Genomic DNA, 14509 nt, shown 5'->3' with positions numbered 1-14509 from the left:
CTCCCTGCATCCTTTTGAGATTCCTGCCGCTGGACCCCCTCAGCTCTGCTGTGGCCTATGGCTTTTCATTCCTATGTGATTACTGTTCCAAACTCATGTAGGGCTAAAAGCCATGGGCTACAGTGAGGGGCGCACTCCTACTCCTGCAGCACCTACATCTCCCCCCAGGACCAGGCTAGGAAGCAGCCACAAAGGGGGGCACCAAAGGGGGCTCCGCTTGGGGGCTGTGCATGCAGGGGATCTGGTAACCCGGGATTGAGGCTTAGCTGTGTGACCTTGGCCAAGTCACTTCCCCTCTCTGGACTTGGCTTTTCACTCTGAGATGAAGAGGCTGGATGAGTGATTCCAGAGGGAAATTCCCTTAGGATGGAGGGAAACATTCAGGGGGTGCTGGGATTTCTGAGTTGGTTCCTTTCCCCTTGCCAAGTTACTGAGGCGTGTCTTGTATCAGAGCTTTGGGGGCTGGAGTCGGGGGCATTGGACCACACAGCACAGCACTCAGGCCTTTGCTCGGTGCCTCCCGGACAGCCTCTGCTTCTCGGCCTTGCTCACGTCTCTGTGGTCAGCTCGGAATCCTCAACCTTTTTCTGTGTGAGAGAGACCTCGGGACTTCTCAGTGGCTGAAATGAAAGCGCTCAGGCAACGGAGTGAAACTAGGAAGGCAGCTGCTCCCCATGGGCTGCAAGTTGGAGCCCAGGGTCCCCAGCCTCTGGTCTGCTGCCCAGTCCAGGCATTTGCCTCCCTCCTTCTGGCTCTGTGAATGGTACCTGCTCTCCCTATTCCTGCCTGCCTGCCACTCATCTGGCCGAGATCCCCATGCCTATTTCTGCTCTCACGTTTAAATCTGCCTAACTCCTTCCCAGCCATCCTGGAAGACCCTAGCAGATGCAAATAAGGCAGTCTGGCTAGAGCAGCAGAGGAACAACCTTCGCCTCCCCTTTCCTTCCAGCCCCCGGTCTGCCTAAGACCACTGAAGAATCAGAGGGTACTATATTTGGTATTGAGAATCAGATTTAGAATGTCTCAGAGCTCTTAATTTCCCCTGCCAACATTTACCAGGCATGATTCAATCTGTCTCACCTGTACTAACTCATCTAATCCTGGAAACAGCCCTATGAAAAGGATACTATCATTATCCCATTTTACTTATGGGAAATCTGAGGCACAAGGGAGCTAAGAAACTGGCCCAAGTTCACAGGGTTAGAAAGAGGCAGGGCTGGAATTCGAATCCCTGCTCTTGCCACATCACGCTGGGTGTTGGGAGAGCCAACAGGCAGATGCATGGGAAAGTGCTGTTCTCACACCAGGGCCTCTTCTCACCAGGTCTCTATTGGTGTATGTCCACAAATGGCTCTGTGGTCCAACTCTAATCACCCTTTGTCCATCACAGGTTTTCCTTTTCCAGCAGGAGCAGAGGGGGGAACATGAAAACAACAGGAGAAGCAAAGAGCCTGAGCCAGCTGGGTTTTCGCTGGGGCTCATCCAAGCCATTTCCCCTCTTGCCCCAGCTTAGATGGTACAAGAACAGGGATGAGAATTTGCCAGGGTTTCCCACTTTCCCTCTGGGTTCTCTTGGCCAGAGATCAGAGGTGGCTGGTACCTCCCCCCACCTCCCTCCTTGTCCCGCTGCCCACCCCTGCTCAGAATGAGCCTATCCTATTCCTACAAGGACACCCAGGCACCTGATTTGCTCCCCTAGCTCCCCATGTCCTAATTGAAAAGCCAGGTTGAAGCAGTGCCCCCTTCCTGCCTACAGCTGAGTCCCTCCCAGGAGTCCTGTTGCACAGTTTGCCAGGAAGGCCCCGGCACTGGGCTGGGCCTGGGAAGGAGGGGACAGATGACCCCTTCAAGGATTATTATGGTCCTGTGAGGCTCCAGCGAGGCAAGGCTCTCAGTAGGGGTTGCTGGGTAAACGTTTGTTGAATAAATTGTGAACTGGGAGAACAGGTGGGTGGGGTAAAAGCGGTCAGCTGCCGCAAGCAGGGGCACAAGACCAAGCCCACAACTCACCTGAGACGGTCCTACCTTGCTGCGCCTGGGCCTGGGGTGCTTCTGGGGTTAAAAAGTTGCAGCTCCTTCCTCTTCTTTGACTCTTGGCCACTGCCGCTGGGACAGGCCTAGAGGAGATACGCAGTTATATATTTCACATAATTGTTGAACTGAATTGAATAGGCAAGCTGTCCTCATGCCCCCTCCCGGAGGATTCACAGATCAGAGGGCTGTGTATATCCTGTCACCTGCCTGCGGACAGCTGAAACCTAAAATATTCTGAGCCATCTAAGTCTTTTTCACAGTCTTCAGAGATACCCGGCATAAGGCCTGCCTTGGGAGAGTGGACCCGTGTTTAACACGGCTGTGATTCGAGTGAATCTCTCTGGTTGTATTCGTCCCATGGAAATGGAGTTGGACTGCTAACACTCTGCTTTCTAAATGCAGAGACTATTGAAAAAATCTCTGTCCCATCTTTAGAAGGGCACGGCACTAACGTTTGCTTCTGGGGCCCTTATAGCACCGATGGTCTGGACCACCACGTCACCATGTCAAGCTGATGACCCCAGTCATGCTTGTGATGACCCTTGTGATGGGCCAGCCTCAGACAAGCAGGCCTGGAAGACCCTGGAAGCCAGGGTAAAGACATTTCAAGACTTTTAGTGTTTTGACCCCTTGAGCTCCCAAAGCCCCCAAGTCCCCCAGAACCACTGGTAAATGCGAGGCTGCCCTTGTACTTTTGAAAGGTGGGGGCAGTTTCCCTCTTTCTCCATAAGTGGGCAAAGCGAGAAAAGCGGGGAGGATTGGCTTAGGCAAGCCATCAGATGCGGAGGGGACCTTGGCTCCAGATTCCAGGCACTCAGTAAGCCAGAGGCTGGAACTCAGTCTCAAGCAGGCCAAGAAGGAGTTAATCTCCAAGGAGAACTGGGCTTCTCCCAGACTGGAAGCCTGTGCCCAGTTTTGCTGCTGCCAACCCTGGGAAGAAGGCCTGGGATCTGTAGTTTGTGCCACCACCCACCCCTGGCCTGCCTGTTTATCAACACAGTGCTGGAGACTACAGTTCCCAGAAACCTAACGAGGCCAGGCTTTGGGGAAAAGGGGTGGGGTGTGAGGCTCCGAGGAGGCCCGAGGGAGAGGGAGAGGGGAGGAGGTGGGGAGAGAAAACCCAATTCACTCCCTTTTTAATTCTTTCTCCTGGTGTGTCTGCTCCACCGCCGGAGCTAATCCCCCAAATCCGGTCTCCTAAGCCGCAGCTGCTTCCCTTCGCAGTGATGAATGGCTCGGGGAGGGAAGGTGAATTCATATTTTAATTACTGAGGCGCGGTGCTAAGGGGAGCTGGGGAGGGGGCGGGGGCTCAGCATTGTCCTAGAGGCTGAGGGCACCCCTCCTCTCTAGGTCACTTCTCTTTTGCCCTTTACCTGAGGTGGCGGTGGGGCAGAGTGAAGATGGGAGGGCCTTGCTGGAAGCTACTCTGCTTCGGCAGGTGAGGGGATCGGGGTGGGGGGCAGGGGAAGGAGTATGTCCCTTTTTTGTCTGTCAGAGAATCCCAGCCTTGTCCCAACACTTGTAAATATCTCCCTAGCCTTCCAACCCCTACTGCCGCCCACTCTGATGAAGGACGTTGCCAAAATTTGAGACACCTAGGAGTTTGTGGTCTGCAAGCCTGGAGCCCCAGCTTCTTCCTTACCTTAGTTTCTAGCCAGCCCTGACTCCCTTCTTCCTCTTGGTTCTTCCACCATTCAAGCAGTCTCTGACCCACTGCCCCATTTTTGCTGAAGGGGCTAGAATCGGAGGACCCTGGAGGGTGTCTGCAGGGTCCTCTAAGAGAGGAGAAGTGGGGGTGAGAGGCTTGGGGAGGGGGCAGCGGGGAGGCTGGGGATGATCCTCTGTGGCTTGACAGCGCTTCTGCTTGGCCTCCACAAAGCTGACCGGCAGAGGGTATTTAATGACCCCGTACCCCACACCATCTCATCTGGACCTGAGCTGGGGCCAGGCCAGAGAGGAGGATGTGAAAGAAACCAGGGCCAACAGCTTGCAGTCAGATGCAACCAACCGTGGGACAGCAGCCGTTTGTTCAGTGTTCACCTCCCTTTCCTTCCTATTCTGGGTTTTGGGGGGCTGTTTTTCAAATCCTTAGCCCCTCCTGGGCATGGAAATTAAGGTTAAAGGAGAAAGCTGCAGAGTGGGAGGGGAAGTTTCCATAGCGAGCATGGACCACGGATGAGCGGGGGGCGGGGGGGCGAGTGGGGAGTGCCCCCAGTCAGTCCACTGGCTTCACTGAGACTCCCAGACTGTTCATTTCAGACATTCAGACCCCTTTCCCCTCAAGTAGAAACAGTTAGAGGAGTTTCTTCAGGATCTGACTTCTCCAGGGAGCCCCCCCAGCTAGTGTGAAGAGCATAAGGCAGGGGGCCCAGAGCAGAGAGAGGAGCAGAGACCACAGCCCAGGCAAAGGGGGTCCCCAGGTTCCTGCTGGTAGGGCAGAGGGATTCTGAGGGAGAAGGAAGGGGGCTCACAGCAGGCCTGAAAGTGGGGTGGGGCTCTCTGCCCCAGGTCTGTCCAGTGCAGGGGCTGACCCGGGGACCTGTGTGCCACCAGGGCTTGGAGTCGTGCACCTTGCAGTGAAGACCCTGTCACTCCCGTCACTCCCTGGTAGAGAGTGGGAGGATAGCCAGGCACTTCAGGTCAAAGACCTGAGCTCCCCTGGGTATACTCTCTGCCCTTAGAAACAGGGACCCAGCGCTGCCAGTGAGCAGTTGGCTTTCAGACACACCTCTCAGATACACCTCGGGAGCCAGGTTGCAGCCCCTAGCCCAGCTTTGAGCGGCTTCACTTGACCCTCCTTTCCTCTGATGTGTAGGTCCTGGTTCCTTCTCCCAGCCCCCACTGTCGTCACAGTGAACAGAAAACTCGGCACGTTCTCATCTTTCCCGAAGGATCCCTGGGAGGCACAGTCACTGGCCTGGCAAGGGGGAGGGGAATGTAGGGGGTGTTTTTGTGTACGTTTTGCTGTTTTTAAGAAAGCAGGCATTGGATGGGAAGTAGGGTGGGGACGGAAGACGATCTCTGAACCCTGGGACCAGAGACTGTGAGGGTGGTGATGGGGGCCTGATGGTCACAGCTACCTGCTGGACTTGTTTTAGTTGTGAATTCCTTCCCCAGATCAAACGTGCTGTGCCTACTGATTCCTCCCCAAATACTTTTCCTGTACTTGTGGGAATGCTTTGTCGATAGTACCCTTGATATACCCCACCTCCTGCAGCAAAGGAAGTGTATGCATTAACAATTACTGATCACAAGGAAACCCACAGCCCTCCCTCCCTTCTTCCTAATCAGGCTAGGATTCCTAATGCCCTTTCAGCGCCTTAGCTTTGGGGTGTAAGCGTTAAACCTTGATTAATCTCCTGGAACACTGAAATGAGGAAATGAAGGCCCAGAGAGGCACAGTCACTTGCCTAGGGTGACACAGCATGCCGGCGTCAGAGCCAAGGATAGAACCCAGGCCACCTAAGCCCCCATTCAGATCCCGGTCTTGCTCTGGGTTTGTCACGGGAGGGATCCAGAGACAGCTGCAGTGGATAGATCTAGAAATATAGTAGTTGTGTCTTGGCTCTGTCTATATATATCCCGGAGATTGCTCTCTGCTCTCTATATATACTCCAGGAGAGTGGGTGTGTGGATGGTGCTAGAAAGCGGGTATTTAAATAACCAGTCTACCTACCCATGCTGACTCAAGCTGGGCTTCCTGCCCACCCAGCTGGCCATTGGAAATGCATTGCACCTATTAATTACAGTCATTAGCTGGATTACCAGGACACTGAGAGGGGGAGGGAGGGGAGAATCCTGACAGGACCCACTCCACTGTGGGCACTGTGCTTGGTGAGGGACTACCAGCTGGGCCCTCTGCTCTGCCTGGAGAAACATGAAGGAAGTTTGTCCAAAGGAGCCAGGTTGGCCAAGCCTGTGGAACTATTCAGAGAGCCACCAGCCGGGCCCTGCCAAGTTCCTCAAAGACAATGGAAACACTTTGCAGGTGTGCCTAGCATCTGGGGCATTGGACATTCTATGCAATCTCTATTGTAGGAGGGGCTGGGCCCGGGATACGGCTCATGCTTCCTTATTCCAAACCCCTTCCTCTCAGCATCTGGGCTGTCCCTGGTGTTCTTCCCAGAGAGACAAGTGATCAAACCAGGCCCAGGGTGCAAGCATGACCTCAATGCAGTGTGCTTTGTTTTGTCCCGGCTGCCCTGCTGGAGCTGACTTGAATGTATTTCTGCTCCCTCCAGGGCAGGCCCAGGGGCAGAGGAAGGGCAAAGAAGTGAGCTGGAGGCATCTGCGGATGGCTGAGGCCAAGGAGACCTCAGTGAGTGTTTGGAGAAAGGGATACTTTCACAGATTGAGAGCTGGTCTTCTGAAGCCCCCTCCCATGCCGCAGATACCAGAGGGGCCCCTGCTGCCTGTGATGAGGGTCGTGTCAGCCAGAGGTGGGGGACAACATGCCCAGCTGGGGTAAATCCAGCCTCAGCCCCTACCTCAGACTGACTTTTGTGCCAGGGAAGAAAGCATACCCTTACCCTTACATTCTTACCTCCCAAGCCCTTTGCCCAGCCTAGGTGCTCAATAAAATAGCCTGTTGGCTAAAAGAACTCTGTGCTGTCTGTTCTCTACTGAGGAGGATGGGGATTTGTATTGCCCGGAGTGGTTAAAGCAAGTGCCTTATGTTCCCTATAGATTTCCCTAAGGGTTTCAGACAAATTGGGGCCATTAGGGAAGGGAGGAATCTGAGACTCAGTTCCAGGTGTCAGGGTAGAGGCTGTGCTGGATGAGGGACTTCCTTCAAGGTCCCCAAAGTCCCACACTTGGATTATCGGACTGTGTGATCTAAAGGATCCAGTGGGAACCCCCCCCCCCCACCTCTAACCTGTGCAAGGTGGCACAAGACAGTTATTTTGAGCTGGCTTGATTCCTGTTCCCAAGCATAGGTGTGTGGTGACGAGGGGAGGCAGAGGGCGGGAGGGGGACAAAGGTAGCTGCAGCCGGGGCCTTCTCTTCTCTACCCTGGACTCACCCAGGCTCCAATTTGAGGAATGACATCAACTCCACCGACCGGGAAACACTGAGGTTTCAAAGAGGCCTTTGTTTGGTGGCGCGCCCCGTCCGCCAGTGGTGTGAGAGGTCTAGCGGGGCCTGGGCAGCCTCAGGAGGGCTCCAGGATGTTAACCCCAGCTTGCTTCTCTCTCCTGCCTTTCTCCTGCCCCCTCTTCCTCCTCTGCCTTTCCCTGCAGATCTTCTCTGGTGAGCAGCCCCCAGCCTGGCCCAGGGCATGCCCCAGTTCACTTTCGCTTGCTTCTGTGGCCTCCACGGTTTCTGCAAGATGAAGAGGAAGAAGGAGGAAGTTCACAGAGAGCGGGAAACGGCGGTGTGAGCGGAGCCAGGGCCCCTTCTTCAGTCCCCAGCAGGTCCTAGGCCTGAGGCGCCTGCTTCTGTCTGAGGCTTGGAGCAGGAAGTTTCCATCTGGCCAGGGCTCTTCTCAGGCGACCCGACCACCTGACCCCGTCTAACCTGTGAGCATCAGCCTCCTGTGTGCCCTGGCCTCCTCCTGCCCCTGGGTTTCCAATTCTGAGACCTCCCTGAAGAGAGGCCCCAGTCACACCAGGGGAAGCCCAGGACCTGCCGTGTGCCTTCCAGAGACTGAGAAGCCCCAGGGAGGCCCCAGGAACGGAGCTTCTTTCTGTCCTGAGGTCCCGAGGGCTCTGGGACTCTGCTCAGGGTAACCACTCCCATGAGGGACATGCTGCCTTGGGCCAGGGGAGCTGTTGCTAAATGGGAAACTGGCTGCTCTGCCAGAGAAACTCCCAGCAGCCTTGACCGTGGGAGAGGCCTCAGGCAGGTAGATGTGTGAGACAGACCTGCTCCAAGCCCAGGATGGAGTCTCTCCTGGGATGCCAGGACCTGAGGCGGGAGCCTCCAGAGCCCAGAGCCGAGTCCACAGGAATGTGGCCAGGAGATGAGTCCTTTACCGTCTGTCCCCTCCCAGCGTCCCTTTGGGCCAGGCCTGAGGGAGGCCACCTGGCTGTGAATAGCGTGGCTGTGCAGGGCCAGCGAGAGGCCGGGCAGAAGTCTGTCCTCACCTTGCCCCAGCTCGCAGCAGGCTCTGTGTCTCCCTCTGCACTGCTCTCTCCCACACTCCAGAAAGCAGCCTTCCCTCCAGCCCGGCCTCTCTGCCCACTCATCTCCACTATGTCTCCTCGGCAGCAGCTCAGATGTGGGCGGCCTCCTTCCCAGGCCCTGACTCCCCTCCTCAGGGACTGCCTTCCGGGGCCAGACCGGGTGATCCCTTTCCTGGACTAAACTGAGCCCTCCCTTTGTTCTCCCATCTCCTGCCTCACTCACCTGCCCCTTCCTTCTCTTCTCAGAAGCCCTAGAGGGGGAAATGCTGGCATGTGGTGCCTTTAGGGGACACTCTGGGAGGAGGGGGCCCTCTAAGACCTTCCTGGACTTGTCCCCTAATCTCCTTACCTCCAGCAACCTTCAGGGTCAGAATCTGTCTCCACTCCCAGCCTATTTCCAGGAGGTAGGAAGCAAACAAAAAACCTTCTCCTTCCTTCGCTTCCTTCCTTGCCTCCCATTTCGATGAAACTCGGCCTCTGTCACTGTGCCTGGACCTCTCAGGTGCTAGAGGGTCACGCAGCCACGCCAGTGGCAGAGACACTTTAGGCAGATTCTGCAGCTTTAGCAAGTCTGTCCTCTACTTCATCACAGGAACAATTCAGCCCAGGAACAAAGTCACAGCCCCTCTGGCATCCAGGGACAGAATAACCTTTCTGAAACATAACAAGTGACCTGGGTAGAGGAGGCCAGGGCCCCAGGACAGGAGGGGCTGTGTACCCCTCTCCTTGGAATGTGGACCTCTCTGGGTAGTTAGGGAGGACAGGACACCTCCTCCACTGTTTCATGCAGAAGCAAGGGCACATTCTATCCTGGCAGCCTTTGCCTGTCTCCCTCAAGCCCCACACGCAGGGGCATTTCCTGGGCTTTTGGCGGATTTGGTGGTATCCAGGTCCTCTTTGCAAAGCTAGAGCACAGCTTAAGATTTCTCTCCTCCCATCCTCCAACCCCCTCCTTTGCCCTTACTGCCCAGCCCCAACCTTCTGCAATCTGTTATTTCCTTTTATATCCAAAGAATTATAAACAGAAGTCCTTCCCTCGAGGAAGGAGCAGTAAAGGCCAGTGGGGTCACAAGGGACAGAAGAAAAACCCCCTGGTTCTTCAGCCTCTTGGACAGCAGAGGCCTCGGTGAGGCAAAGAGATGGGCAGAAACGCTTTCAAGGGTTCCTTGATGGGCGGGAGAGCCCACCTGGAGACCAGGTACGTCCCTAGCAGTTGCCTGCGAGGCTGCAGCCCCAGCGAAGTCACTCCTGTGGTGGAGGATGAAATTGTATCCCTGGAGACAGAGGTGTTGGGTGTTCTGTCCTGACCACATGGGCTCACCTGGAGGAAAGGTCAGGAGAGTGGGAAACATATGCGGGAGGGGTGGCGAACGAGAGCTTTCCCCTGTGCTCTCAGGCTTGGCAGGCATTTCAGCTGCAGGGGTTTGGCAGTGAGCCAGCTCAGAGAGCTGCTTCCCCCAGGGGAACTCCATTGGCTCCGGAGGGATACTGGATATCTTGAGCCCCTGCTATGGGAACATGGAGAGGTCCCAAGGTCAAGGCCCAGCTGTATCTGCAGACAGCTGCCCTTGGCCTCCAAGCTGTGGCCCCTTTTTTCATCCAGGGCGAAGGTTGAGGCCAACACTGCAGCTGAGTAGGAGGCGGCAGCAGCTTCTAGCCAACTCACCCTACAATCTATCGTCCCTCAGTTTCCTTTTCAGGGAAATGGGGACTTGGCCCCTCTCAGCATCTCGAAGGGGGAGCCCAGGAGAGAAGTTTAACCCAAAAAGGCAGAAGCAGCCCCCGCATCCACAGACCACGTGCCCCAAGCACCTGACTTGTAGCCCAGGCTTTTCTTCCTCCCGTTCCTTTTAGGGGCTGGGGGTGGGGTCTGGCTGCCTTGTTTCCTGCCCTGAGTCTCACGCCTTCCCAGAGGTCAGGTTGCACTGTTTTGTCCTCCCTGTTTCTAATTTCCTCCACTCCAATGTTCTCTCCCAGACCCTGCCTTGAGGTGGGGACGAAGAGCTCCAGGGGTGAGGCAGGTGGCAACATGAGTAGACGATTCCGAGGAGGGGTCGGGCCTCCCGGTCTTGCTGCGTGGCACTGAGTCCTCCTCGCAGACAGGTGAGACGGCTTCGCTTTCCCATCTATAAAAGGGAGAACGCCGCCGCCGGCTCATTTCCTCTCTAGTTATGTGGGCTGTTGTGTGGCGGGATAAAGAGACGTGAAGGGTGCTTGAGGCTCTTACGACTTGAGTGTTGTCTGGGACCCTGGCCGGAGGGGTCCCGAGGAACTGCTTGTCTCAGGTCTTTTTTTATTAGAATGTCATTTCCTTCTCCATTCCCAGAGAAGGGCTTTCTGCATGTAGCATATGGGTCAATGGGAATATATAGGAAGATTGTTATTTTTGGAAAAAAAAAAACAACAGCAATAATTTAACTAACCGAACTATGCACAAAGTAGCACAGTGGGATGAAAAGAGCATTGAGCCGGGAACCAGCTCTCCTGGGTTCTAGCCCTGCTTCGTCACTGATGGCGTAACCTTAGGCTAATTATATCCTATTTCTGGGATTCAATTTCCTCAACTATAAAGAAGGGACTGCACTAATGTCCTCTAAGTCCCCTCCAGAGTCCAGGGCTCTGTGGGTCTGGAAAGTTGAACCTCAGTGGGGCTCAAGGCTATGGAACCAGAGGGGTTGCAGGTTTCCTGTGCCCCAGCTGGTGTGCTTTGTGCATGCAGCAAATGTGCGGGGAGGGTGGATGGGAGTGATATGGTAGATCCAGGAAAGGGTGGGAGGAGTGAGAAGGAAAGCCAAGGAACCCAGAGCCTCTCCTGCTAGAATCCTACCCAGCACTCCCCGCTCAGGGAACCAGGATGCCCTGAAGTTCTGTCTCTCCTTCTTGTAGCCAGGACTCCAATTCCAGGCCCTGTTGGGGCCATGCCAAGTGCCACTTTTGTGCACGGTCTCTCTTATACACACACATACACACACACCTAGCAGATGGAACTCAAGGACCCGCTCCCTGCCCCAGTTTATGTAACCCTTTTGCACAGCTGCTGGTGAGCCCATCTCCAAGCTGACTGACCCACCCCACCTTATTACCTTGCCTTCTGCAAGGGGAAGTGCCTCAGGCTGCAATCTGCTATCTACAGACTGAATGTGCGTTTTGCCGGGTGGTCTGGGATGTGCCGGGGGTGGGATGGGCTGATGACCGTCTTTGGATAGAGAGCTGCAGCCCCCAGTCTCCCAGAGCTCCCCCATGGCTGACTCCTGACCTCGGCAACTTGCTTCCTCTCTCCCAGCCCCTGTAAAAGGTGGCGACAAGACCCATTTCCTCCCTACCTCACAGGAAGGCATACATTGCAAGGGTACATTGGATCAGATGTGCCCAGGTGTGGCTTGAACTTTTGGAGACAGACACAAGTGTCTTCCACAACCATGAAGATGCGATTGCACCAGAGAAGAAAATCTCGGGCTGCTGTGTTTGGTGGGCTCCTTGCACGCTGGCCCAGAAAGCGTGGTGTTCACCCTGAAGGTGGCTGCTGTGTCCAGCTGGTGATGGGGCTGACACCACGAGAACCAAGAACCAGAAGCTGTGCCCAAAGAGTGAATGCTCCATCCCCGGACACAAAAGCAAGAGCAAGAGATAGCTGTCCCCGCCATAACCCTGTTCCCAATACAAACTGCTCCCTAAGGCCAAGTTGTGAGCAATGGAGGGACATGGGAGTTAATCCTCTATCCCTCAGGCCATACTCCCAAGTCAGTGCGCCCTGTGCTGGGCTGTTGTGGCCAGTCCTATCTGGGATCACAACCACAGACCATGAAGACTAAACAGTGACCTTGGCTGTTCACAGGGGAGCCCAGGATGTCAGGACCATCCACCAGGAGGGTGAAGTGTGGGGGGTACCCTGGACATCCCTGGATGAACTTGTTATACTGAGGAAGAAATTCTAAAACCCAGGAGTCCCAAGACTTGGGAGCCCAGGCTCTGGCAGAAGCCTCAGGCTTTGGAGTTTAAGGGTTTCCTAGTGGGTTACTGGTCTGTCTCCTTCCCCTTGGGCAGTCTTCCCTTCTCCCTCAGCTTATTCCTGTGTTCCATCCGAGAGGCGGGAGGAAGGCTGAAGGGGAAGATGGCAGGACCCAGAGATCCTCAGGACTCTCCCAGCCTTCGTTGCCATGGCAACACTGCTATTTTTATCCCATTGTTCATGTTGCTCAAAGGTCTGACTTTCTCTGTTCCAGAGAGGCCAGGCTGGCTTCTGCCCTCATCCTTCAATGCAGTACCTTCTCCCAGAGGCCTGAGAGGGGAAAAGAGTAACGGAGGAGACAGGAACCCACTGGGTCACCCCTCAACCAGGGGAACTGTCTGACAGCGGTTTGCCTCTGCACTTTTGAGCCTTTGGTTTTCTAGTGGCTTAGGTGCTCAGTTTTATGTTTTTAAGGAGATCAAAACTCCCCATCGTCTTCCTGATAGTCTGCTCCAGAGAAAAAAGGAAGAGCTGCTGCTTGCAATGAGTTTTTCCCACAAAGCTATGACACTGGGGCTGCTGCCCTTCTTGGGAAAACCAGAGCTGGTTCTGGTTTTGTACCAACAGGACATTCTGGAAGAATGTCCTGTTGGTACAAGCCAACCCCTGGCCCCTTGAAGGGGGCTGGAGAGCTAAGTTTGGTTTATTAGTAATCAGATGTACTTAACATCACTAAGGAACCTAAACCGGTACCTCCCTTTCCTTTGCCCCTCCACCAAAGAACTGGGGCAACTGGGCTTCCTTCATGCCTTTGTCCAGTTTTTATGCCCAAAGCCAGTTAGCATATATTCTCCAGGCCGGAGAGCAGACTCATGAGTTTCTCTCCTTCCCTCCCCCCACCCCCCAACAGCCGTTTCTTTCCAGAGGCTTGAGGTCTTAAACTTTGATGATGCTCTTGAAGCAGGGTTTAATGAAAGGATTTCTTAGCCTCCCTCCCTGGCCCAGCCTCTGGTCCTCTCCCTATGCACCACCCACCTCAGTGGCAAGGTACCCCTGAGAGCCAATGGTGCTAACCTTCCCCACCTATATGCTTTGATGGTCAGTGAGATTTGAGCCCAACAGCTGGGGTGGGTGGGTTCGGAGGGAGCATTTCATGCATGTCCTTAAGACTATGAACCTGGAGACAGGTCCAGGTCTTCACCCAGTAAAGTACAATCATATTGTGTCGGGCTCCTGCATTGAGGTGAACTGACTCCTGGATGGCTAATTTTTCTAGGGGGGCTGGGACCCATTCACCAAGCCTCTAACCGGTTTCATTTTGGCCCAAGATGCATGGTTTCCGAAATCTATGCACCTGGAGTAAGCGCTTTTCTGGTTGCCTCTGAAAAGCATGCTGGCAAATGCTGCTCTGTTAATTGCTGTAATAAAGACTTTATTATATCCCTCTGCAGTAAATGAATTATGTTGTCAGAGTAGATGGGGCCTCTACCCTCGTGTTTATTTTGCACTGTGATACACGACAGCAGCAGAAGCTAAACATTTATTTCCACCGACTCTGTTGTGGAGAAGGGAGACTGGGAGGAAGCAGAGTGTGAACATAAAGTGAGGTGATGGGGCCTAGGAGGTGGCTTCAGGAGATACGCTGAGCCCTGGGGCTGTGAGCCTCACTTGTGCTATCTAGAAACTGGGGGAAGGCTGGCCTCCTGCCTCCTAGCACCTCAGAGAAATAGTGGGATAAAGCTGGCTGGAGGAGATGAGGTGGAGAACAGGGAAGGTGGTTTAGGACTACAATATGATCACACAGATATAAAGATGCTTTTATTTTTTACAGGAGAATAAAGACCTTTAGTTGTACTTCTCAAGACTAGTGATGTAACAAATGGGAAATTTCAGACTTAAAGGAGAGACAGATGCTGTAAGACGGCATAATATTAGGAACAAGAATGATTATATCATACAGTATGTGAATTATATATCAATAAAACTATCTTTTTTAAATTTTTTTTTACATCTTTATTGGAGTATAATTGCTTTACAATGGTGTGTTAGTTTCTGCTTTATAACAAACTGAATCAGTTATACATATACATATGTTCCCATATCTCTTCCCTCTTGCGTCTCCCTCCCTCCCACCCTCCCTATCCCACCCCTCCAGGCGGTCACAAAGCACCGGGCTGATATCCCTGTGCCACGCGGCTGCTTCCCACTAGCTATCTACCTTACGTTTGTTAGTGTGTACATGTCCATGACTCTCTCTCGCCCTGTCACAGCTCACCCTTCCCCCTCCCCATATCCTCAAGTCCGTTCTCCAGTAGGTCTGTGTCTTTATTCCTGTCTTACCCCTAAAAACTATCTTTTAAAAGAATTATTATATCATAACTCCACTTTGACTGGAGGGCC

At 54.0% G+C, this 14509-nt stretch overlaps 1 protein-coding gene across 1 annotated transcript; it reads left to right on the top strand.

Annotated features, from left to right (window-relative positions):
• The first annotated feature begins 7281 nt into the window (after positions 1-7281).
• Positions 7282-14138, top strand: BLACAT1 (BLACAT1 overlapping LEMD1 locus). Its single transcript, XM_073802228.1, has one exon. The coding sequence runs from the start codon at positions 7314-7316 to the stop codon at positions 7413-7415; it is 102 nt and encodes a 33-aa protein (XP_073658329.1). The 5' UTR covers positions 7282-7313; the 3' UTR covers positions 7416-14138.
• The last annotated feature ends 371 nt before the right edge of the window (positions 14139-14509 follow it).

Source organism: Tursiops truncatus, chromosome 1, assembly GCF_011762595.2.
Source record: "Tursiops truncatus isolate mTurTru1 chromosome 1, mTurTru1.mat.Y, whole genome shotgun sequence".
Taxonomy (NCBI): domain Eukaryota; kingdom Metazoa; phylum Chordata; class Mammalia; order Artiodactyla; family Delphinidae; genus Tursiops; species Tursiops truncatus.
The sequence above is the reverse complement of the archived record's forward strand: the minus strand, read 5'-3'. Positions and strand labels throughout refer to the sequence as shown.

Coding starts and splice junctions, on each gene's coding strand:
- BLACAT1 (XM_073802228.1), top strand. CDS start 7,314: ATGCCCCAGTTCACTTTCGCTTGCTTCTGTGGCCTCCACGGTTTCTGC.